Genomic DNA, 26,177 nt, shown 5'->3' on the forward strand with positions numbered 1-26,177 from the left:
GATTTAATACAGAGCCAAGCATTCAGAAATTATTTTTAATAAATGTTTATGCACCTTATTAAAAGGAATCCTGCAATAGTTTTATCCACTCATTTAAAATACATCTATTTCAGCATTCTTGTCCGTTCACAACTTTGCCCTTACTATAAACACACAGCTAAGCGGAACTCGGTGAAATTTATAGTCACATCTTGAAATATTTTTCCAGTGTGCTTTCGGTCAGGGAATTAGTCAAGGATCAGTCACTCCACCGGACTGTGGCAGAGGTTTGGCCAGAGCCAGCGCTATGACCCGGCCGCACACCAGCCTTCAGAGAAGACGTGCTGCTGCCACCTACTGCTACTGCCGTGCAGCGCTCTGCTCCCCACCCACGGAGCTCTCCCTTCCAGCACGGCCCCTGCCCACGGCCTTCCAAACCGAGAAATGAGACTTACCTGCAGGAAGATCTGCTGCAATCTCTCTATACAGCTCTTGTACCAAGGTGTAAATACATCGATTCCACCAGTCTCGCAGCGCACCAAGTGCTCCGTTAACAACATAATGAAACGCTGCAGGAGAGGGAAAAATACCCAAACTTACTCAGTCTCGTCAATTGAAAGCAGAATCCTAACCTCAGGTAAGAGGATCTGGGGTCCAGACACTTTGAACAGCAATGTGAGAATAATTATTTTGCTTGGTAAACACTGCATTTAGTAAGGAAGTAAAACCCAGTTACTTTCTGGTTGTTCAGGAAACAATGCTAGCAGAACTCCTCTGTTCCTAAGCACTGCTCAGAAGCAGTCTTTGCAAAAGGATGATCTGGATTGACTCTAACCCACAGTAAACCCAACAACCCCTTCCCAATATTCTTATCCCAAGAAGATGCCCAAGATGCAAGTGATGTTGAAAGCTTATAAACCCAGTAACTTCAAAACCTAAAGTAAGAAGAGACTTTGCCCATCATTACCTGGAATATAACGAGGAAGAGATTCTTCTGCTCGCTCTGGGCTGACTCTACCTTTTCCTGCAAACGCTCTATCTGCTCTTCTAGTGGTCCATCCTCCCGATCAGTGCTCCGGTCATCATCATCATCGTCATCATCACTGTCTCGCTGTAAGGGACAACAACACAGGATTAGCCACTGATCTGACTACCTGTGGATACTGTCAATGACCTCTACTTCCACACGTGAAAAGGTCTGCAGAGCAACTGAAGAGCAGCACAGAATTCAGGATAGAAATTTGGAAGGAAAAATGCCAATAACTGGAAAGCCCTGGAAAAAATAAGATAAAATCAAGATTTCAAAGAAAGTAGAGCAAGCCTAAAGATTTACCAGAATTCAGGGGTGTTCCTCTAGGATGGTGACAGGCTGACAGCCCAGCTGGGGTGCCTTTGCACCAATGCATGCAGCATGGGCAACAAACAGAAGGAAGCCACTCTGCTGCTGGGAAGTTATGACCTACTTGCCATTACTGAAACTGAGGGGAGGAAGGAGAGGGTTGCCCTCTGCATCAAGGGTTGGATTGAGTGTGAAGAGCTGTCTTTGAAGAACAGCCATGAGCAAGTTGAAAGCCTGTGGGTAAGAATGAGAGACTGAAGCAACAAAGGGAACCTTTTGATTGGTGTCCACATCAGGCCCCTGATCAAGAAGAGCCTGCTGAAGCCTCTTTGCTCCAGTCACAGGAGGCATCACACTCACAGGCTCCTTTCCCACTGGGGGACTTCAATTACCCCCACTTATGCTGGAAAAGTAGCTGCAGGCAATCCTTGAGATTCCTGGAATGCATGGAGGATAACTTCCTGACCCAGGTAATACACAGCCCTCCCAGAGGGGATGTGTTACTGGATCTGCTGGTCACCAACACAAGTGAGCTAACTGGGGACATCAAGATTGGAGGCAGCCTGGGCTGCAGCAACCATGTGTTGGAGGAGTTCACAGTCCCAGGGGATATGGGTCAGGCAAGAAGTTAGGCCCCTGAACTTTAAAAAGGTACACTTCAGCTCTCCAAGGAGATAGTCAGTGGGATTCCCTGGGACACTCCCTGCCCTCGTAGATGAGGGAGCAGAACAGAGTTGGCAGATCTCCATAGAGAGCAAGAGCTAGCAATTCCCAGGAGTAAGAAATCAGTCAAGGAAGGCAGGAGACCAGCATGGCTGAGTAGGGACCTGCTGATCAAACTAAAAGGAAAGAAGACAATGCACAAACAGTGAAAACAAGGACAGGTAACCTGGGAAGAGTATAGAGACAAAATGCAGTTGTGTAGGGATGGGGTGAGGAAGGCCAAAGCAAAGCTGGAATTGAACCTGGCAAAGGACAAAATGAATAACAGCAAAGGCTTCTTCAGGTATGTTTACCAGAAAAGGGAAGGCCAAGGAGGTGTGTCCCCCCAGTAAACAATGCTGGTAAACTGGTAACTATGGATGAGAACACTGACTGAGGTCCTCAACAATATTTTTATAAGTCTTCAATGGCAACACCTCTTCCCACACTTCTCGAGTGGATGTACAGCAGGACGAGGACTGGAGAGGCAAAGTCCCTCCCACTGCATGGAAAGATCAGGTTCATGGCCACCTGAAGAACTTGAACACACACAAATCCATGGGACCCAGTGAGATGTCCCATAGAGCCCTTAGAGAGACCTCAGAGTCCTGAGGGAATTGGCTGATGTAGTTGCCAAGCCACTCTGCTATATTTGACAAGACATGGCAGTCAGGTGAAGTCCTGGGTGACTGGAAAAGAGGAAACACTCTATCCCTTTAAAAAGGGTAGAAAGGAAGACCCTGGGAAGTACTGATCCAACCCAGGCCATTCTGTGAATCCAGGATTTGAGGGAAACACAAGTGAAAGGTAACTAACTTTATCATTAGCAGGTAATGAACAGCTTTTAAAAAAAATATGGCAGAGATTTTTTCAAATTGCATCTACCGCAGCAGGGCAGACAATTCACTGAATGAAGAGTTTTGAAGTCTCAGGGCTCCAAGAAATAGTGCATTAACTCAAATCAATCCAGCTGGTTAGCACAGAAGGAAGGCTAAAGACTGTTGCCAGTGTTGAAGAAGTGGGGACTCCCTATATTCATGATCAAAGAGTGTACTCAGACTAGAAAGGCTCAGCATGGACCTACCTGGATAAACTACATGGATATACTAAGAACATGGCATGCTCTCACTGTATCAAAATCAAAACACAACACCACCACTACCACCCACAGAATACACAAAAGTACCAGCCTTGGAACTTCAGGTAACTAAGTCTTAAACAAGTCAAAAAGGCATATAGGAGGAAAGGCAGAATCTGATGCATTATTGTAAATTCAAGCACAGATAATGCCTCAGTCTCATATGATTGTTTCTATGCAAAAACATCCATAAATTAACAGCTCAAAACTTCAAACATTTGTAAAAGAAGCATGTGTAACTTGTGACAACTACAGGGCCGTGTGTTAACTCACCTACTGCATAGGAAATGCAGCTCACAATCAGAAGACAGGTATAGCTCCAAATTAGTGTAGAAAATGAAAATTACTTACCATAGCAAGTGACAATTTAATTTTATTCTCTCTGTGGGAACTTGCCTTTTCCCCATCTACAGAGGTTTGCTGAACTCAAAACACTAAAGGTCCAATAGAACCCAAGAGAAAGGACCATAAGCCTTGGACTCATTCACAGTAAGGCAATCCACCTCATGCTGGAGATATCAAAACTTGACAGCTTACTTCCTCTAAAAGGAATGGTCATGCAGCAGAGCAACAGCCTGCAGAACTACTCACTGTTGCATACAAATGTTTCTTCCTGGCATAATAGTCAATTAAAGCACTAAGTAATATAGAGCTGCAGCAAGAGACGAGTACAGAAATTAAAACACTGGTATATTTAGAGTTGCCAAAGAAGCTCTTTGCCTCATAGCAAGACCAGTGACTACAGTTAGGTTTTCACTAATCATGGGCATTTATTAACTGCTCATCAATGTAGGCTGAGGATGCAAGCAACTAGGATGGTTGCTGCTGTTAGTGGAGGAAACAAGATGAAGGAGCTGGGATGAACTGACCCTGGCAAACTGTAAGTTATTAGCAATCTCTGAACAGAAGCTTCTGGACAAATGACTGACTTGTGCAGGTCTGTTCAAAAAAACATCAGCCAGCCCCTGTCACATTTTGACATTAACCTCACTCAAAATTTTGGAGCTAGCTAAGGGTTTTATGCAGGTAATCACACCCGCAGACCTCAAAGAAACACAGAAATTCTCTCTTGCTTTCTGCAAGTCAGCATATTTATGAACTGACTTAATTCTGTCACGACTAAGTTCTGCATTCAGCCATGCTTCCTTGGGACCCATCTCTTCCAGCTGCCATAGAAGACACTCACTCACCCCACTTTATTGTCCCTTTTGGGACAACAGAACACAACAGCAGCTGCTTCCTCATCAGTTTGCTCTATATAGTAATGCAAGATCATGCAACTGTATTCAGAAAAATAAGTTGGAAAAAGGAAGTGACATGCCAGTGTCAGAATCCAGCAGCATCCACCAGAAGAACAGTAACAGCCAATTCTCAGTCGCAAATAGCTGTTTCTGTGCACTTCTGCATGGAAGCCACAAGAGCACTCTTTAAACAGAACTTACCACAAATAATTTGTAACTGTTCTTATTGTTATCTAATAAGGTAATTGGAATGCAGATTAGAAGGCAAGTGGACAACATGCTCATATCGGAAAAGAAACTTGTGAGAGAGAACTTGAACAGAGCAAATACATATGAACTCCCTTAAAAGATTTTACTAAATTCTTACGTTACAGCTACTGTTAGAAAGGTGGACTGAGGATATGCACCTGATTTTTGATATCTCAGTGCTGGAGATGAACACATGTCTGTACACAGCCTTCCCAAAGAACCACATTTATTTGGTCCTCCCCAGAACCAACGGTGTGTCTGCCTGTCTGCATGCAGGTTTGCATATCTGAGTTTAAAATTATTAAGATTTACAAACAAATTACTCACTCTTTTGTGCTGCCTGGCCAATCTTGCCTTAGTCTCCTCCAGTTCTTTGTGAATCTTCAGGACATGCTTATTCATCTTACGAATTGTGGAATGTAAGATCTCCCAGATATAAAACCTAGGAAAGACACAAGGCTCAAAACACTATACTACACACCACCCCAAGACGGAAAACTAAACACAGCTTCTTACAGAAAACTGTAACTGGGAGAACTTAAACTTAGTATCACTTAAGACATCTACCGGAGTGAACAAACACTCGGCATATAGAAAAGCACACTTGTAATGCAAAAAAGCTTAACAGTTAAAGCTTAACAGTTAAAGTATGTATTTTGTAGAAAGAGCAAAAGCTTAATTGCACCTTCTTCCACTACTGAGTTTTCATAGATTAAACAATGTACTGGCGACATCAAATAGCAAGTTAGAGACAAATAACAACCCCAAACAAATTCTTGTTACCTGGTAAAATCATGTGCAAGCTCTGAAGAAAAGATCCAGTTTGCTACTGCAGCACAGTCGACAATTTGTGTCCGAATCATCTTGTCCACAAGCACAGCAATCATCTATATTTTGTGAAAGACAATACACACACAGTCTGTGAAAATATTCCAGGCCTCAGACAAAACTAGAGATGCTTTGATGCAACTCTACATCAGTGGTATTAGTGGGTAATTTCAAATACTTTAGGAAGCTGGGTAGTCTAGCCTAAAACATTTCAAATGAGGGGACCCATATCAATTACATAAAGCATTGTTACCTTGTTAACAACATTAACCTACTTTTGAAAGTGAGCACTCTTTGTTAACATACATACTCCCATACAAAAGCAAAAAATACAAGAATCAGAGTCAGAACTGAGGACTTAGAGACACAAGTCTTCGCATTTGGCATCAAAGTACTCAAACCAGAGCACATGTACCTATCAGATCACCATAATGAAGGAGCTACTGTTAGCTACTGTTAGCCCACTACTCTTGAACTGTGACGGCCTTCAAACCTGACACTAGAGCTTTCCTCTGAGGAGCCTATTAATTTCAGGGTGGAGCCAGTGCCGTGTATCAGTGGAAGGGCTTACTTGCCACAGGCACTGCCATGATTCTGGGGGAGTTGCAAGGAATGCAGCAAACAACTGCAGAGGAGAGTTACTGACTACAGAAGTTGCAAGCTGTTCAGTAAAAAGGGCTCATCTTAATTACTCATGTGATTGAATGCCACAATATCTAAGAACTGCAGCCTGCACTGTATTTATCCTTACAACCACCCGTTGTCAAATAAGGAAGTGTAACAAAGTTCCTTTTAAGGAAGGAAAATTAAAATAACTGAATGAATCATATGGAGGACTCAGCACTCAACTTTCAAGTCCCAGGATAGCATCCTATGCTCTATTTGTCTTTCTGCATTGCCAGGAAGAATTTCTGATTACTTAGCCTGATCTTCCAAAAAACACACATCTAGGATTTTGAGAAAACATTTAATGTCAAAGCTTCTCTTCATGAAGTTACCACCACAACCTTGCTTATAAATCCAGGGACTACTGACTCCTGTTGTTAAATCACTACCTGCAGCACAGATCAGTCATCAGTGCTACATGCCTTGCGAGTACTGGTGGTTGTCTGAACCAATTCAAAGGACGTTCCCATAGACACGGGAGTGGGGTGAGCAGCCTAAAAACAGACTCTGCCTGCTGTCAAGGCACCATTCCTTCTGTGTGACAACCTCCTTCCTGAGGTTGTGGACTCAGGAATGAAAAAAAAAGGCAAGTGCTAGATCAGAAGCAAAACACTGGAGTGCGAGAGAAGAAAATTTAACTTCCACGGTCAAGTAGAACAGCAGACCTTCCTTACTTTTATATTTGACATTTTTTTAAGTGATCTTGTTTTATTCATAAAAGTCTAACATGACTATTTAGTCTGGGTTTGAAACCTCCATCTCAGTTTGGTCATGCCACAATACAAAGGAACGAAGAGGAAGTGGATACAGATATTAGATTGCAGTAATGAAATTTCTTCTGATCCAGTTAAATGGCAGTAAGAAGTAGGTCAGACTGTAAATGTCACATTTTCAAGGTCACTAAACTGGGTAGTAACTTAAATGTATGAAAAAAAAAAAATCCTCCTTTTTGATGTTTTTAAGAGAGGTAACAGCTTGCATAGGTATCTTCTAGGTGCTAGTTTTTTTTCACTAGGGAATGGACCACATATCTAGTAGCAAATGCAAGGATTATCCCTGGTTCTCAGTGGCCTGGCTTCTTAAAGTCTGGCCTGTGCAGCTGCGAGGTACTGTCCACTTTCCAGCACTGAAGTGGAACACAAACACACCAGTAACGAAGACATGAAATAATTAATGCAGGCAAATTCAGCCTGAGTTCCCTATTTATTTCTATTTATAGAAAAATGACAGCTGAGGGAAAAAGCAACTGCTGTGAAGAAACAGAACAGTTTATACAACTGAGGCATTTTTTTGCAGGTCTTTTAGGGTGTTATTTCCACTGGCTCAAGAATGAACATAATCACAGCACTGTCAGACTGATCTGTTCTGAAACAGCCACTACTGCAGCTCTACTCACCCTGCCCACACACAACAGGGACTCCAGCATGAGCTTAGTGTAATAAGTGGATGGCTTTCACTAACACTTGATGAAAAAAAAAAACAACACAGCTCTAAAAAACTCTAGGTTTCCACATCTCTAGGAATGCGGCCTGCTTTTGATATGAGACCTACATCTTATTTCAATTTACTTATCTACGCTGTTTTCCAATTTTGAACAAAAACATGATTTTGGCAGAAGTTATTCTCTTGTACAACAAACAGCATAGTATGAATCTGAGCCATAATGAGGCCTTTGCCCTCTCACAGTGAACTATTGAGGAAGAAGCAGCATCACTGATGGGATGTATTTTATGTTCAGCCTTCATTTTAGGCACCAGTAACAACATTAAATACAACCTGAACTTTCCTTAAAACGACAATACACAAGTTAGAGGATATAAAGCAAATTGTATTTTTTTTTATTTACATACAACCTCTCTGAGTTGAAACTCACAAAGATACTTGACATTCCAGCCTCTTACCTGTGGATGATTCTTCCAAACCTCATATACAACTCTCAGCACGTGGAGTTTCCCCTCATCACTTTCAGCAAGTGTTTTGAAGACTTCATGAAACCTTTTAATAGACATAAGTAGTCTATTAGTGGAGAGGCTGGGATCAGGTCAGAAGAGCAGCAGATATAAGGCAAGTGGTTTAGATTGGCCAAAATAAAATTTTGTGACTATCTGCTGCATTTCTTGGACAACTGTTCCCAGGAAAACATAACCATCCTTAGTCAAACAGACTACAAAGACATGGCACCCCCTAAAACTAACTTACATCTTAGTGGTGAATCTTCTTCCTGAAGCTGGGCTATGTTTCTCATGCTCTTAAAAGCAAGAGGCACTTTTCATGCTTCATGTGCTTATCTATACACAGCTGAAGCAAAATTTGCTGCCTTTTGAGCCCTTCCTCTTGACTTGTGTTTTCATAACTTTAGACACTTATCCTAAGTGCCTCTTTTTGAAGGAAATGCAGCTAAAAGCCTCTATTTTAGCAGTTACGCTGACTGCTAGAGAGCACTCACAGCCAGGCTTATTGTAATGAAACTGTAAAGAGTAAGAGGCTCTTTTTTGATCTCATGGCTGCCACTGATGCGTGTGCAGCAGTGAAAATACCACGGGTCTAAGTATTCGTGTCACCCTGCCTCCTGCACTCCTGACCTGCAGCTTCCTATCAACATTGCCTCTACAGAGCTCCCAGGAGCATGTTTTTGTAACAGCTTTATACATATTTAGGGACAGAAAGAAAAATACCTCATTAAGATGCATGAGACTACCTTTCAGGCAACAAAAGACTTGAAAGCAACTCCGAAACACACCGGATTAAAAATGTTATTTTATCTTATTTTGCTAAAAATGGTGCAGTAAATTCTTTACAAGTTCCAGCATATCTTTAAGGGGTGAACTCTAAAGCATTTTAGGATGGATTTTACTTTGTTTTGATAGACAGAAGTTTGCAGCAGACTGTTTTGAAGTTTCACGTTTTCTTTTTCTTTGCTTTTATACGTAAGTAACTGTCCTCAAATCATATTCACAGTCCAAGATATTGTGATGCAGCCACCCAGTCATTCAAATGTAAGAAGAATCCCTTGTTCCTCACCGTAGTCAGCAAATAAGGAATTCTAAAATGAATTAATTTTCCAAACCTGTCTCATTTGTTTGACTTACATCACACGGCTGTAATGTATACATTTCTGCTAATTCCATTCATATATATATATAATCTAGGATTTACACTACCATTACTTCAGTAAGCAGTGTCATTAGCTCTCCTAATCATATTGCATTGTGGAGCACCTAAAACACTGCTAAAGCTTGCAGTCCATTTCTTTTATCATGCATGTCACTGTCAGAATTAAACTGTTCCGTAAGCCCCAAAATAATGCACATCACACTTACTTTGCCAGGGCACTGAAGGAGTGGCTGAAAGACTTGGCAGCTAGATGGAGCAGCGTCTGAACAAAGACTTCTATTTTCAGAGGGTTGAAGGAAAATCCTTCACCTGCAAGTTATTTAAAGTTGAAAGTAATAAGTACTTCAAGTAGAGCAGCATGTAAGCTACAAAAAACCCCTGTAGAGGTAACTTATGGTTTTAGCTCATTTCACAAAAGAGTTCCAACAACAGGGTTTTGGAGGGCTGAGCAGGGAGCTAGTAAAGAGTCTTCCAAAATGTGCAGGTTTTCAGGCTCCCATTTCACCATGGAGAAATGGGAGCCCATGCAGAAAGAATTCCAGGTCAGTGAAGAAGCTATCAGAGACACAGCCACCCTACCAACATATAGCAGTACTGATGGACTACAGCAGAGAAAGTCAGCACAGGAAATTGCAGTTGTGCACCAAGATGAAGGCCTGGAAGGCCATAAAGAAGGAGGCATGGACAAGGAGAGAAGAAAGCAAGGACATCTAACATAGAGAGGCTGACCATTCGGGATATGGAAAGGTCCGGCAAGCATGTATAGCAAATGTGGGTAGTAGGATGAATGGTGTTAAGTCCTCTCCTGTACCTCTAGCTACCTTGCAGCTGAAGACAGGTAGAAGGGAGAGCACTAATTATTGGGTAATGCCCAAAGCCAATCAGGAAACATGACAGTGGATCCCAGGGCAAAAAAACTCCACCAGATGGTTGCTGCTCTCTGCCCGCATGACAGAACACATGCAAATATTAAAGAAACAATGAAGTAGTCCCCATTGTTTAGATCACTTCTAATTCTCTCACACTCCCCATTCCATAAAACATGTAGCCTTTGGGAATCAGTGCTGTCCATGGCTGCAAAGCTAAGGAGAATGGAGTGAGTGGAGTCTCATTGTGAGTTTTTATCTATGGAAGGTGACAGTGACAGGCTGGTTGTCTTATCTGCTGTGGGACTGCACTGAGGGGAGGGATGCTCTCAGGGCAGAAGTACTGAACTTCAGGGGTGAGGATGACAGCATGAACTGCCCTCTGCTGCTGAAGGAAAAAGGGAATGTTAAATTCTTTCATTCTGTCAGTACTCGCAAGAAAACACACCCGAAGCACCAGGTTACTTCTGTTAGGTTAGAAAAAACGGGCCTGACTCACCATGTAAGATGTTTACAAAAAAAACTAACAATGGTGTATTATCTCTATTCACTGATAAATTGAAACCAACTACTAGAAGGAAAAGCATACAGTTCTATTAACCACCACACTCAGCTCCAAAGCATGGCAGATCAATCTGCCACAGGATAAATTACAGCTTGCCAGAGCCTAACAGAATATATCTTACCATCATCGTCATCCTGGTTTGGATTAGGCACATCTTTTAAAATGCTGAAGATTTCATCATTGCTTGCCTTATTTTTAATGGCAATTGTCAAACAGAGTGCCACAGTATATCCAGGAAGGGATCCTGAACAAAAACAAAGAGGTCAAAAATATGTCAAGGCAAGAAAGAGAGCATTTTTAACATCAGTTTGCCTCTCAGAGAAACCAGTGTACTTCCCAGCTACACCTAAAACTAGCTGTTTCCAATACCATTGTCCACAGCAATATTCTATAAAATTGCTCAACAATTTTCTGGTCTTCACATTAAATTCAAAACTTTGTGCTGAGGTCAGGTAACCACTTTCCTGACTAAAGCTCTACTTCAGTTTCCACCACTTTTCTAGAAATGCAATACTTCCTTGTTTTTCCTCACTGCACCTGTGATGATGACACTTTTATGTTTAGGTTTGTATTTACACCAAGTAATAAAAGGAATAATAAAGCATCTCTCAATCTTTATGCTGTCTGCTCCCTCTGTATGCTTCACTAAATCAAATTTACTGGTAAAATACTCTACTGCTTCATGAAGTTAAAAAAAATAAACTCTCGTTATCACTTCATATGCTGCCTTTGGCATAGTATAGTGGCCAAACAGGGAAAATGGATGAATTGTCCAATTTTAGACTTCTGGTAAATAATACTGCATAATAACACAACCACCTCAGCAATAGTAACTTCACGTGCCTGGATTTTCTTTTCTTCATAAGTAGCAGAGAGGATTTCATTACAGTGATCAAGGCTTAATATATCTCAATTGCCCATGTGAAGCATATTCACCCATATGAAAATCATGCACATTTATTTCAGCTCATTATGAATACAACTGACATTACAGTCAATCTAGTGTGCTCCCTTGCCCTGAAACACTTCAACTCGACCAGTAGTAACTTTAATACTTACTATTGCTTTCATCTCCATATTTGTAAATGCACACTGGATTAGCAGGACTGAGGACAGAAAAACTTGCAGGAACGATGTCTATTATTCGCTGATGGTAGGAGAGCCTGCAAACAACAAGTTTCATAGCATTAGAATTAAAATGAGAATAATACCACGGCTAATTTTAATGTGACTGCTGTATAATCATTTTCCTGTACTTAACTTCCACAGAACAAGAATCAGGATGTTTACACAACAGAATGATAGTTTCTGCTAGACAGTATGAGCTAAGTAAACCAAACTTACTAGTAGATGCCTTCCATTTGAACCGCATGATGCTTGAGTTTCATCCTCACACAATTAATTTGCCTTGTGAAAAGGCTGCCTGGTAAGAAGTTTTATGCAAAAGCCTACAATGCACTGCAGAAAACTAGCAAGATGTTGGAACTCAAAGCAGAAAAAATATTAAACTGGATGTCTTCATTTTACTTTCCAGCTTCATTTCACTCCCACAAAGGCTTAATTTGCTACCAGAGTTTTTAGTGAAATGGAAGAGCACCACAGAAAAATTGCATTCATTTTGCAGCACACTACTTTCACGTTTCCTATACAGAATTCACCCCAAACCAGATTGTTTTCATGTAGTAACAAACTACATGAGTAGTTTCAAGAGTAACAAACGCTTTCAGAACATTTTGCTCTTTCTCTCTCTTATGCCCTCCTATCTCAACAACTTTAAGTCCAGACACTGATTACGTAGTCTTGTTGTTGGGTTTGGAGATTTTGTTTGTTTGGATGGCTGTTTGTTTGTTTAAGGGAAATGAACATCAGAGAACACCTAGAAGAACCAAGACTAGATTCTCAGTTTTTGGTATATTTAATGGTCAGTTCCCTCTCTTTCTGTGAATACTGAGTACTTCCCAAGAATATAGCCTAAACTCTTATTTCTTTCCATGCCTATGGTGAAGCATGTCTTTTTGTAACTACAGGTGTGCATAAACAGCTCACTACCATCTATCTGCATTGCCCGTTCCTCCCTCTCTCTAGTGTCCTACAGCAGGTAAACCAAGACAAAAAAATCACACAAAAACCAGATTCAGCTCTTAACCGAAAATGAATTGTAAGAACAGATGCCTTAAGACCAAAGTCAAGTTAAAAGGACTCTTACAGTATCCAGATGAAACTTTGCCTTGAATGCAACCATCAAAAGATCTTACTTACCGCATGCACTTTTCCAAAACCTCTCTCACAAATTTGGGTTTGGGTTTTTCAAGGTCCTGAGTAAGACAGTCTGACCTATCAAAGAACAGAATGCAAAGGCTTTCAGCAAAAGAATTTGTGCTTTAGTCTCTTTTTGGCTTGGTCTAATAGGTACAAAACAGTCACAGTCTAAAGACAACTGGAGCATTTGACATTTGAGAGTGCAGGCAATTTTAAGCCATTGAAGTAAGTTAATCACTACTTCCTTACTGGCAATCTCATCTCTCTGTGATACATTTTCAAGTAACTTCCCTTCCCCTACCAGATTAAAAACAATTTGTGTCTATGGTTAGCTGGCTTTTCCTTTCTTTAGGAAAGCAACCTTGTGTGATTTCATGGTCTCTTCCTCCCTCATTGGAATTTTTGAACTTCTGGTTGATTTCAAATGCATTCAGATAAAGAAAAGCCCCAAATACAGTCATGTGCAAGATCTGTAAAAGACAGATCTTTGAAGACTGCTGCCTGGTCAGTTAACATGGATGTAATAACAGGACAGCCATCAAACACTTAACTCCACATAAGGACAATACAAGAAAGGTAAGAAAAGCCACAAAACAGCATCAGAAGAAGGGCTGCACCCCACTCCACATGGATTCTTGGGCAGATCACCTACAGAAAGCATGCACACTAGCAGGCTGTGGAAGCTACTGCAGGGAGGACTTAACCTCAAGCTGATCTCCCTTGTTACATGGGTGCCTGGAACGGAAAGCTTAGGGAACCTGGGGTTAGACACTGATTGAGTCCAGGGAGCTCCTGCTAGAGATGCAAGTTCAAAACATGGCATGGTAAGAATGGATGGCAGGGCAAGCTCAGATGGAACTCCAGGCCCTAGCATTTGGCAGGTGGGAAATAGACTACAAGGTCTCAAGGACAAAGGTTATATATAATGAAAGGTTTGGGGTAGGACACGGAGAAAAACTGCAGAATGAACACAGGACACAGAGTCAGCACAAACATTAAAAAGGAAATCAGGGAGTCATTTTGAAAAATTTGCTAACAACTGACTGAAAGTGCAGGATACATTTAAGAAATGACATTTCTGCTTCCCTCTTTAAGGAATACTTATACTGGCTTGAGATTTGTCACATGTTCACTAGGGACTAAAGAGATTATCAAGATAATCTTCTGCTGAGTGCTGGCGAACAGATTAAGAACAATCTCTGAAGAGCTAGAGGAAAACAATTAACAGGGCCACTATGCCCTTATTCTTCCTGGATAAGTTTGAAATTTTAAGGGTTTTGCAATGTCAGGTTTCAATCAAAAGGAGAAAAACTTACTAGTCATTTCACTCCCACAAAGGCTTAATTTGCTACCAGAGCTTTTAGGGAAATGGAAGAGCACCACAGAAAAAATTGCATTTATTTTGCAGCACAATACTTTCACAGCTCCTATACGGAATTCACCCATTGGAAGATGCTGAATAACATACACTTTCAGAACATTTTGTTCTCTCTCACTCCTATATCCCCCTTATCAGCTTTTAGTATAACTAATGGTCGGATCTCTCCATTTCTGTGAATGCTGAATACTTTCCAGGGATATAGCCCACACTCTAATTCTTTCCATGCCCATGGTGAAGCATGTCTTTTTGTAACTGCAGGTGTGCACAGACAGCTCACTACCCTCTGCAATATCAGGTTTGAATTAAAAGGAGAGAAACTTACCAATCTTCCCAGCTCCAACGGAACTGAAAGTTGCTCAAGTGGTGAGAAAACCAGTTAATAAACCTTTATTAAAAGAAAAAGAAAGGTCCATTAAATGTCAGAAGTGCAAGAAAACTTTCACTTGAGCTTTCCTTATAAATGCATTCAACTTTTGAAAGGTAAGCCTAAACTCTTTAAGCTGTTACAGCATTAAACAGGCATTTATGTTGACAGATACAAAAGACTGAGTTTCGAAATTCAGAAAGAAGCTTTTATGGGAAAATAGACAGCTTGTCATGTTCTGTCATTTCATATAAAGAGATGACGTATTAAACTAACAATTAAAATGTAAACTTACTGTGAATATGCAACTTTCACATTTTTCATTAGTCAATAACTGCCTTCCTACACAACGGAGATGTCACTGAAAAGGCAAAATCGCCACCATTCTCCTCCTTTGGGTGGCACATACCCCATTAACTCCACTTCCAAAGTGCCCCCCAGACCACTATGGAGCAGGTACCGTACCAGGTAACAGTACTATATAACTGCAGACAGCTCTGGACACAGAAAAGCTGTCACCCATCTGCACTGTCCTGTGTTGGCAGACAGACCCCCAGGGGAGTGTTCCTGGCAAGAGGAGGCAAGCTGCCAATCCTCCACCTTTTCTTTAGACTGTTCTAAGCTAGAGCCCACAAAACATTTTGAATAGCATCGAGCGGTTCTAACAAGGGTTTCTGACTACTCTTTCCACAGCCTCTTCATTTTTCCTCTACACTGGACATTGAGGAATGTTTTCCATTATCTCCAAAACATACTTACCTGTCCACACACGTTGTATTCATCGTATCCAAGCGCATGTAGAGCATTTCCGTGGCTTGTGCAAGCTTAAAGTTTCTTGTTAAGGTTTACAGAAAAGCACTAGATAAGTCAGATGTTATTCCTTTAAGGTTTTTAATAGAATGTCATCAACCTTTTGCACTGAAAGCTCCCTAAGTCTACTCCAAATTCCACCCTTTAATCCCAGCCTATTTTTCTTCCATCACTGCAACAAGACTGTTGGCTTCCTCCACAGAAAGACAGAATTCACATCATGCAACAAGCAAAACTGCACTGACATGAACAGACAGCAACATCCTTATGGAGTACTTCTGTAATCTCACCCACAGTTTGGCTTCACAGGCTCTTGCTTATACACACTCAAATCTTTAATCATCATGAAAGGCTTGAGAAAGTATGACTACACTGGCTCTACCCCACAAGGCCTTTATCCTTCTTACAGTGTCCCTATTAACATAAAAAACTTCATGCACAGACATATACCCAATTCTAGGAAGAGACTTGGCTACTCTTTGAGATTATGTGATTTTCAAACAGTGGGTGGTATCATGAAGTAGAACGAAAATTTTGGCATGAAATTACCAGTGGACAGACATCTTTTGACTGTCCTCCATTCTCAGTCTATAGCTTTATCTAAACCAATGACCTAAGGTGATATAATGGGATGGTCAGAGTCAGCTGGAAGCCATGCCTCATTTCTCAGCATTTAGCCACCCTTTCTGAGCTCACAGATGATTATTGACCTTTTGAATGCTCCAGTGTGAGTACCGAGTGGGAACTCAGGCAAGTTCTTTTAAATCACCTGCTACACTTACTGCTAAAAAACGACAAGGAGCACTCACACAGTTGTTAGAACAAAATATCAAGTCTGTCACTTTCTTTCCTTCTCAGGCTTTAATGTGTCTATGACCATGCCACAAGCTGTCCAAACCTAAAGAGGCTGCAGTGACAAACAGAAGTATTGTATTTTATCCCCTTACCAAGACAGCATTTCTTGGGAAGGTTAGAGGAAGTACCAGAACAGTGCAGAGAATGCTGAAGAGTCTTGCCCACTTGGTAAATCTAGATCTCTGCTAAGTGGGTTGTGTTATTCTCTCATGCTCATGTTACAGGCAAAGTTTCATGCAGCTGCTGCAAAATACTAATACAGCCAGTACTTACTGATATCCCATCAGCTACAGAACAAACAAAATAAAGGCTGCGTTTCATAAATGCTCTTCAGCAGCACAGAAAGGATACAACTTGTGGTAAAGAGCCAGGCTGAAGCTTGCACAGTTCAATCAGGAGCGTTGTGTACATGACTTCAATGTGTGGTGGAGATGGAAGTTGAAACAATTCTGCAAATATTACCTGTAGGAGGGGAAAACACAGAATCAGAGCACAGTCAAACATGGGCTGCACAACTCTCAGCTTCACAATAGTGGCCATCAATCTTAAACAATTATCTATCCCAAAAGACCCATATTGTTCTGTCAAATGCATGTTCCAGGAAAACAGAACCATATAAAAGGTAGTGGTAACCCTACACTGTACTAATAAAGTCCACTCTAACTGCCCTTACCATTTCATACTAATACAACACCAGCATTATACACCTATTATGCCTAACAGATATAGCGCATAACTGTAGAAATGGAAATAGTTATAATGTGACCTATTGCAGTGATACCACATGATCTGAGAAACACACAAATAAACTGATCCTGTTCAATAGTAAATATCAATATCAAATATATGAAAGGAAGCCTAAGCATTTAATATGAAAGACTATTTGCATTAAAATTACATCTCTATCTTTTCCATCATGTCCTCTTTTCTCCTATGCAAAACCTTATATAAATAAAGCCACAACTTTAAACTGCAAATTACAATCAGCATTTCATACAACAAAAATATATGCTCAATACTTCTTGGTGGAAGGTCCTTCCAAGACAACTGAAAATAATCCTGCCATCAGTATCTGTGCTTTTATTTTAAAGTTTGCCTCTAATAACAGCATGTCAACCCCTTGAGGGCTACAATAAAACCATCTCTGTACAACATCCACCTCTAGGTTTCTGTTTACTTTGCATTCCATTCTCAGCTACATTTAAATAACATCAAAAGAATTGGGAATCTTTGATTCATTATAGTTGATCAGTTTCCTCTTCAAATAAAGTTTAAAGAAGTAAGCTTCAGAAAAATCTTGTTTAAGAAATCAACCTCCATTTATAGACTCCAAAAACAGCACATGAAAGCACATTGACTAGAACTTGTTTATTCTAAGGAAGGACTTGAAAGCAGCAAGAGACTGTAAGATGCTGGAGAACCCTTCTGTGTCAGCATAATCTGGACATACTGTTAAGACAGATGTGACAAAAGCGTAGGGACAACTTTGTTAGGTTAGAAAATGGGAAGGTACTGACAACTAGTTCCAGGTTAAATTTACTTCTGCCTAACTGTTACGTTCTGAATCAACCTGTAATTTAATGGATCTATAACAGAACTAACTGGGAGATGTTACTCATGAAATAATGGAGCTACAAAGAGGTGATCCATAAAATCCATACCTCTACGATGTGGTAGTTCAACGGGATCTTGTTATTTCCTGGATAGCTCAACAGCTGTGCAGCACTGCAAAACCACAGACACATTCAAACATAACATAGCAAATGTCATGTAAAGATCAAGTAACATAATTACAGATAATGCTTAATTCTAGGCAAGAGCTCCCACAAAAACAGCACCAAACACATCAGTAATGCTTCTAAAGCCTGTTCATTAAACCAGAGAGCATTTAAAAAAAGAAACAGCACCAGAACACAGCAGCATTGCCTAACCTATGATCTGTAAGAATTGTACTTTATGTAGTGGTTACACTGCTTTGCTTAAAAAAGTCACTGTGATATGCAATTCTGGCATAAACACATGAAAAATGGAAAGAAAAACTACCCAAACAATTAGATGTTCAGAATGACTTGAAAGCACAATTAAGCTAATGGGTTATGTAAGAAACTCTCATGTTTCAAATGCTTCATCTTTTAATCAGGCCGTTACCACCTATCATTAGTGCAAAGCAAACAACTAACCTCTCTGGTAGTCCTAGTCTTTTATTGTCTCTTGATAATTAACAAAGACTATCCCAGTAACTGCAACAACACTGAATTTCTAGTTTCTGCTGAACCAAACAGCTGCAACCAAAAAACTTTTATCACGTGCCATCACCAAATCCAACATTTCTGCTGATTTTTTTGAGTACTACATAGAGTTTGGTAGTTTTCGTACAGAAGTCTGACACCTGTGGCAAACCACCTCGGTTATCAATTACCTACATCAAACATTGCCCAGGCAGAAATGAAGGAAAGTGCCCTGACTGCATCCTGAATTGAATTGACTGCACAGCTGAACTGAAAGTAACGAAATCTACTGGCCCAGTAATGGCTCCCCAGAGCTCAATTATCTCTGCCATGTAATTCCCACAGGAAGCCCAACACAGAGCTGTTCCATAAACACCAAAGCACTGTCAGCTGCAGATGAACAAGCTCAAGGCTCACTGCCCCACCCAACAAATCAGTCCCCTCAATACTCTGGGAAGCACAACACAATCACACTCTCCATAGTGCTCCTGTGAAGAATAAGGTGTGTCTGCACACTTTTTGCAGCACATTCCATATTATCAAGGGATTCCCTTCTCAGAAGCCACTGTCCCCCTGGATCATACAGACTCTGTTATCGCTCTTGCCTAACCAGTGCAGGACTCTAAGCATCCCTGCTGGCACCAAAGCCATGGTAGCATTCAAAAAGTGCCAGGGCCCCTTAAAAAGTGCTGAGCTCCTCCTACCAAGTCTTTCTCTCCTTCCAGTGCGATTTGATGATGCAGTGCAGGTTCTCTTCTATTACAAATCGTTCAACGGAGTGGCTGCCAGGCATGACAGGACCCTAGTAAGAAAGAATGAAGACTCATGAAGATCACTGCTAATGCAGTGGTACAACAGGTAGCAAGGTACCTTAGATACATTTACAGGTGAAAAAAAGTGGTCCAACTTCCACATAAACTCAGTGGGGTCTCAGCTGTCCTTTATCCTTCAGGACTGAAAAGGTGATGTCACACAGTTCAACACAAACGTCAGACTCATGTTTAAAACAAAATGAATACTAGGACTCATTACAAGAAGAAAGAGGAATAAAACTAGAGAACATCATTCTAAGTTCATAGAGCATCTGCTTCTTTCTTTGCTTTGTGGAGTCATTGGGCAAGCCACCACCATGCAGACCAGAAAGAAAAATCACAGTTGAGCTAGAACATGATTAAGAAATAAAGCCATAGAGTAGAAAAATACATATTCATGTGTATTCTTTCTTGTTCACTGCAAAAAACAAAGGCCAACAAATGAAGGTAAAAGGCAGCAGACTTAAAGGAAATGGAGGTATAAAAGCATTTGGGGAAGACAGTACATATTCTTTTCCTGCACTCCTTTGCTCCACAAAATGCATCAACAAATTTTAACAGACGATAAACGTTGCAACAAATACCCAGCCTGGAAAAAGACTACAGTCACCAACCTTTTGGAAGCAAAGTCTAACCCTGTGAATGTAGTTTTACTAGAGACATTAGAGAATTCAGTCAATATTGTCATTCTAAGCGTCACAACATCTAAATTGTCCTCCCCACAAACTTGGCTTTTACAGTAACTTGGTAACTTCGTTCATTTCTGCAGAAATACCAAAGCAAAACACCACTCACTATCTTGGGAGAGGGGACATCACATTTCGACCAATATGAACCAGCCCAGCAATCTTACAGTGAAATCCACTTGCCATCTCCCACAGCAGTCACATACCTCAGGGTCATCTGTGTAGTCAAACATCCTAAAAATAACCCTTGGCATCGGGTATACTGAATCTTCAGTATGAGGTGGAGGGGTGAACGGAGGAAGATTGTGTTGCAGAGCTTCACAAAGAACGCTGTCAAAAGCCAAGTAGGGCCTCAGAATGTGTCGCTCCTGCCAACGGTCTTTCTTCAGCTTCTGAATCTGAGACCAGAGGCAGTCTAAATACTGAAGGAAAAGAGTGAGAAACATCAGATGCGCCGAATCTTGCAACAAAAATGGCAGTTCCCTGAGCTATCCGAAATGTATTCCTTAAATTCCATACTCCATTCTGAAAAAAAAACCAGTTTCTTAAACTGTTGCTTCAGTAAACTAACAAATAATTTAAGAACTCTAAATACTAGAGCTGCTCCTGGTTTCACGCAATGTTGTGTTCAGTAAAATTTAACTGCTGGCAGTTTTTTAAACACCAGCAGGCAGCTCGGGAGTCCCAGTGGAGCTACAGCAGTGAACATCATGTCAGTCATTGCTCTTTGGTGGTATTAAAACAGACATATCATCATTAAAATGAGAAAGACATTCTGTAGGACTGCCATGCTGATCCCAGAGCAATCAAAACTATCAGCTACCGCATATTCAATACATATACAATATTATCAAATATTAAATACCTTTGCCACGGTTTTCAACACAATTTTGAGTCCCAGCATTCTCATAGAGATGGCACAGACATCTGTGCAACTGACAATAAATAGTCTTGCTTTGTTTACTTACTCCAGGGACTCTGGAGGCCTGTGGCCTTACTGAATGCAAGTTTAAAATTATAACTTCTACATGGAAGTCCTTTGCATTTACTGAAACCATCATACTACGAAATGTGAACATTACAAAACTGGTAACAACTAGCACTTGAAGTGCACAGTCATGTCTGCAAGTATGGGCAACACGTGGTCTCAAATGCAGCCAGCTAATCTCTCTACTGAACTAAACAAGAAAATTCAGATACTGGGCAGGCAAAATACTCATGTAGACAAATTAATCATAATCAGAAAGCCCATCCCTCCAAATTATGATTAATGAGATAATTGTTAAGGCTGTGATTTAATTGGAACAGTAAATACAGTGTAAGAGGGCCATGCTCCAAAATATCCCAGAAAATCAATTTAGATACCCAACATTTGTCCTGAAAGTTAGGGGAAAGAACAACCCTCAACAATATTAAAAAAGGCAAATCCCACCCTAAGCTAGCCAGATGCCACCTCTCCTCTCCATATTTTCAGCTTGATTGTGAAAGATGGCATGGTAACTGCTGCACACAGTTTCTACATATTTATTTAGCATTCCTAAGGTTGAGAAAGCAAAGTCACTACAAATGGAAAACATTTAGGGGTAAGTAAGAAATTACGTTCTGTTTTACACAGAAAGTCTTTTCACGTGTCCTGCAACCTGCAGTTCCAAAAAAACCCCACTACAATCTACAGCCATTCCTCACTTCATAGCATTTCTTCAGGGGCCTGTCAGCACACAACAAAACACTTCTTACTCCATACAACCTCATATTCTGAACCAATACTTGAAAAAGAATTCCCCCCACACAACTTATTGGAATTAATGTCAAACAGCAGACAATTCGTACTTTTAGAAGTGCTTTTTAATTTTGTGATAAAAGAACACCTTAGTACAAGATTATTTTTCAGACTTTCTGAAATAAAGCATGTAAAGTCCAATCACCTCTTCTTGTGGATGTGGTTTATCAGCTGTCCACACCTGCAGCATGGGTACATGAATCTTCTGGCGGCGTCTGTTTAAACAGGAAAGAAAACCTGACTTAATGGACTGGTTTAGGGCAGCAAATTTGTTTTTCTCATGAGTGTACTACTACTTGTTCTTTTCAGCTGATGAAGTCCACAGTATATAAAAAACAGGTTTCTGATTACTTAAACTATCAGTACATCTTGACAACAGCATTAACGTGGAGCACCCAGACAGAACACAGTGACATTGGTTAGCACTAATGCAGCAATTGATCAGTGTTCACACCACACCTGCAACTCCAGCTGCTCCAGCACGAGCAGAACAAGACCTATAACATACTCTAGAATTAGACACGACAATAAAACTTTTCAAATTCAAAAATCTCTCCACCTCACGTATTTTCAGGGCTTCCCCTCCCTCCCAGACAGTTCAAACCTAAGGCTTTAGAATACTTTTAAGTGAGCAATAATCAAAGCTATTAATTCTTACTTACCTAAATATTTAAACAGATACCAGTAAGAGCGTTTCTAATGGGTTACAACTTACTTCAAATAACTTTCTGTCTGAGACAAGAGACGATCCATTTCAGCGTCCTTTTTCTCATATAACTCCTTTCCAACCCAAGGCAAGGATGACAGAAATGCAAACATATACCAGTCACATCGCACCTACAGGAAGGTAAATTACCAAAATCTAAGTACACAAGTGAGCTCCAACAGATTTTGTACGCGCATACATTTAAATCTGAAACATCGGCACGTTGTTTCGGGGGGACGTAAAGACCAGCAGCTGCAGATTGAAACTGTCTAATTTTTCGCTTGAGCTGTGACAAGCAGACCTGAGAAACGGCATCACTTTCAAAGTCCTTCTGCAGATTATCAGTACAGCAGAAAAGCCAACTGCCAAAGTAAGGTAAAATAAATTCACTTCAGCCACTTCACTGGAAAGGACCATACTTTCTTACTGTATGATGTATTTCCCAATTGCCATGGGCTCCTTTTACTAATGCTCAGGAATTCAGTTTGCTGTCTCTAAAAACTTCCTGTTCTAAGCATTAGTACAGGAGACACGATACAGATGAACTGTGAAAACAGCCCTAGAGAGCCCACAGATCTTTTGCTTACCTGGGGTACATCCTCCTCCTGTGTCACACTCACAAAGTTCTCGAACATAGCTACCATGGAAGGTGCAGCTATTACGTGACAATTCACAAGATCAGACAAAAAACGAACCTAAAAAAAGAGAAAAAAATAGTTTTAAATGAATACTTTTTAAACTGGCTGCACAAGAACAAATGAACTTTACTGAAATGATTAAAAAAGCCCACCAATAAGAGTATAATACCCACTGAGTACCGCCAAGACCGAAACACTGCACACTGTACAGACCCACCTTTCAAAGCTAGAAAACAAGTATCATAAGTGCTGACTAATATATTGCTCACTATAATGTCTGTAATCTGCTCCACTGCCACAATACTACAAGGGTAATATTCCTGACTAAGGAGTGATGGGGAACACCAGTATGCATTCTAAGACATGCAACCTGATATTACAGAAGAAAACTCTTGCACTTCTATCTACTCTATACCGTATCAGATCACTAAAATAACAGAAATTCCACCAATTAGGTCTTATTAGAAAAGTGTCCCACAGTTGAACAGCAGCCTCTTGACTGGAATCTTTATTTTCACCAGTGAGGTTCAGAAGAAGCTGGGAACTTGCCCACCAGTGGGCTTCTAAATCAAATGCTGCTGAAGTTCTAATATCTTTCAGCAGACAAAATCTGTAAGCAGCAAGAATGGAGCCAATGGTTTCAAAGACAGGTAGCACTTAAAACTGCTTGTTTGATCTTCATCTCTCATAAGCAGAATGAAAACAGCCATCAAAAACAGCTTTTAAGAACCAAATTGTTCATTTTCTTTTCAGTTTTTTTCTAAGAGAGCCACAAGACCATTGTATACCTCTGAACACAACAGAAGCACAATGACTTTCATTCATCTTTTACATTTGACTGAAGAACAGGTGGAGAGAAGCACCTCTTTACCACAAATTTAATTTTTCACCGGAAAAATATACAGTTGGAAGTAAATTTTGCAACTGTAATATGATTTGCTCTCCCTTGAGGAAGGAAATACTTCTAAATTAACACAAACTTCCTCTTGGGAGTATTTACAGTGCACTGCACGTTGATGGCAAAAGAGACTGTAACATACACTGCAAGGCCCAGCTCTTCTGGGACGAAAAGGTAAAGGAGGAGAGGAAAAGGATGAGGAGAAATGTAAAACAAACAGACAAAACTCCACTTACCAAATGCACGGCTTCGTTATACATATTTACTTTCAGACATTCTTTAAGCTGACGAATCATGGCTTCCACAAATTCTCCACCAAAATTGTAGTTCCTGGCATTCAGCAAGCCAACCAGTGTGGTGTAAACAGTAAGCTTTTCTGGTAACAGACGTGCACTGACACAGAAAAAGAAACACTGTGTTAGTTGTTTATTCATCACGTGCCGACTGCATTGCATCTTAGAACCTCCTTCTCTTATTTCATGAGGAATTAAGAAAAGACTGCTAGCACGATCTTACAGTTTTATCCCACAGTTAGTATCTTACAGATCATCTTTTTTGTTTTAACCGCAGCCCCTTAAAAAGGCACGTGCCATTTTCAAGTACATTTATGGTATTTGCTTTTTATTTTTATCTAATTGCCGAGTATTCCAGAGGGTTGGCCAAATAATATATGTGATGGAGTTTATGCAAGGACGTAAGAAGTTGTTTTAAGTTCACAATTTAGAAAGAATTTTATTATACAGCACAGGGAAAGCCAGGCCCTACCATAAAGAATTAATTTTCCTCAGCCATTTTCGTATGCATGAAAGCTAACCCTGTACTTTCAGAAGTGTCTTATTGCTACAGGTTAAAGAAAAAAAAAGGCCCTATTTGCCTTTTATTAACAAATATTGCTACAAAAATAGATTTTAAATCCCTGCAAAACCAGAGACTTTAGTGTAGGCTACAGTCTCCCCTACACCCTTCTTTTGTACTTGTCTTACCTCCTACCTTAGACACTGCACAACCCTGCCCTCAGACACCACTCAGTAACCCTGACATAGCCACCTCTGCTCCTGCACTTTGCAAGGGAGAGTAAGGAGAGCTGTCAGGCAGCAGAGAGGCTACTTTCTGCTCCTCATGTTTGGCCTTACAAAGACATGAGTGAATCATTGCCAGAGAAGAGGAGAAAGCAGTGAGAAAACATCACAGATAGTAAGACTAAATAAGTGTTGGCAGTCAACAGCTTTGGTGGTCATAAGCACTTCATCTGGATACAGGAAACTGCCCAGCATTGCTGTGCTCCCACAGCTACTGAAGAGCAGCTCTGAAGTTTCTTCTATCTGCTTTGAGCCTTGTACACATTTCAAGTCAGAGTAATGTAAAGTCATATTTTACTTGAATTACGCCTACTACGTAACTAGCTTATTCCTCTATTTCTTTCATTTGTAGTAAGACAAACTCCATGCTGTGACAGCAGCAAGGAAGTAAAGCCACTCTTGGCATTCAAACTACCCTAAATACTTAAACTTATGCACAAAGAAAACACTTCCCATGTTCCCAGACCTCCCCCATACGTACACAGTGCACAGTATTCTTAGTATCTTGCTTTTGTAATTCGGCAGATCAGCTTCCAAAACACCAGCTAGGCCCTCCAAGTTGCTCTCCAAAGATGAATTACTCTAAAATTAAAATATTAAAAAAAAAAAGTTTCATCATCAACCAGGCAATACAAACCAGCCTGACGAGATGTCACCTCTTTTTTCAGGGCAACAAGCAGTGATAAAGTGCTCTCCCATGCTTCAGAGAAGGAGCAGCTACTCCTCAGAAGAGCTGCACCTCACCAACCTCCCCCCCCCAGGAACTCCAGTGACCCCCTCTTCCACTAGCCCCAAATTCTGTCAGGACTGGAAACTTGTGCCACAGGCAGACCGAGTTTATTCCTCCACATCCTTGGTGGAGTGGGACCACCAACACCCGCAGGCACACAGCTAACAAACTATTGGCTGGCTGTGCATCCCTGCTCGGGAAACACCGCGCTACAATTTAAGCACTTGCCCGCCACGTGACTTTTCAAAACCCGACAACTTTTAA

General features: G+C 40.7%; 1 protein-coding gene across 1 annotated transcript in view; it reads right to left on the reverse strand.

Moving 5' to 3' along the window:
* NCBP1 (nuclear cap binding protein subunit 1) overlaps window positions 1–25,761 on the reverse strand; it is a 28,607-nt gene extending 2,846 nt beyond the window's left edge. The window contains exons 1-20 of the mRNA XM_029965402.1: window positions 25,665–25,761; window positions 24,341–24,497; window positions 23,156–23,263; window positions 22,578–22,699; window positions 22,008–22,077; window positions 20,289–20,504; window positions 19,289–19,386; window positions 18,018–18,081; window positions 16,708–16,818; window positions 15,451–15,515; window positions 14,650–14,712; window positions 12,947–13,021; window positions 11,747–11,850; window positions 10,809–10,931; window positions 9,463–9,565; window positions 8,044–8,137; window positions 5,432–5,535; window positions 4,976–5,090; window positions 947–1,090; window positions 435–548 (exon numbers count right to left, since the gene is read on the reverse strand). Of these exons, the coding sequence (XP_029821262.1) occupies window positions 435–548; window positions 947–1,090; window positions 4,976–5,090; window positions 5,432–5,535; window positions 8,044–8,137; window positions 9,463–9,565; window positions 10,809–10,931; window positions 11,747–11,850; window positions 12,947–13,021; window positions 14,650–14,712; window positions 15,451–15,515; window positions 16,708–16,818; window positions 18,018–18,081; window positions 19,289–19,386; window positions 20,289–20,504; window positions 22,008–22,077; window positions 22,578–22,699; window positions 23,156–23,263; window positions 24,341–24,400 (1,953 nt within the window). The 5' untranslated portion in view covers window positions 24,401–24,497; window positions 25,665–25,761. The remainder of the gene's footprint in view (window positions 1–434; window positions 549–946; window positions 1,091–4,975; window positions 5,091–5,431; window positions 5,536–8,043; window positions 8,138–9,462; window positions 9,566–10,808; window positions 10,932–11,746; window positions 11,851–12,946; window positions 13,022–14,649; window positions 14,713–15,450; window positions 15,516–16,707; window positions 16,819–18,017; window positions 18,082–19,288; window positions 19,387–20,288; window positions 20,505–22,007; window positions 22,078–22,577; window positions 22,700–23,155; window positions 23,264–24,340; window positions 24,498–25,664) is intronic.
* Window positions 25,762–26,177: the final 416 nt, after the last annotated feature.

This window comes from Manacus vitellinus, unplaced genomic scaffold, assembly GCF_001715985.3.
Source record: "Manacus vitellinus isolate BGI_N305 unplaced genomic scaffold, ASM171598v3 scaffold_9_pilon, whole genome shotgun sequence".
Lineage (NCBI taxonomy): Eukaryota > Metazoa > Chordata > Aves > Passeriformes > Pipridae > Manacus > Manacus vitellinus.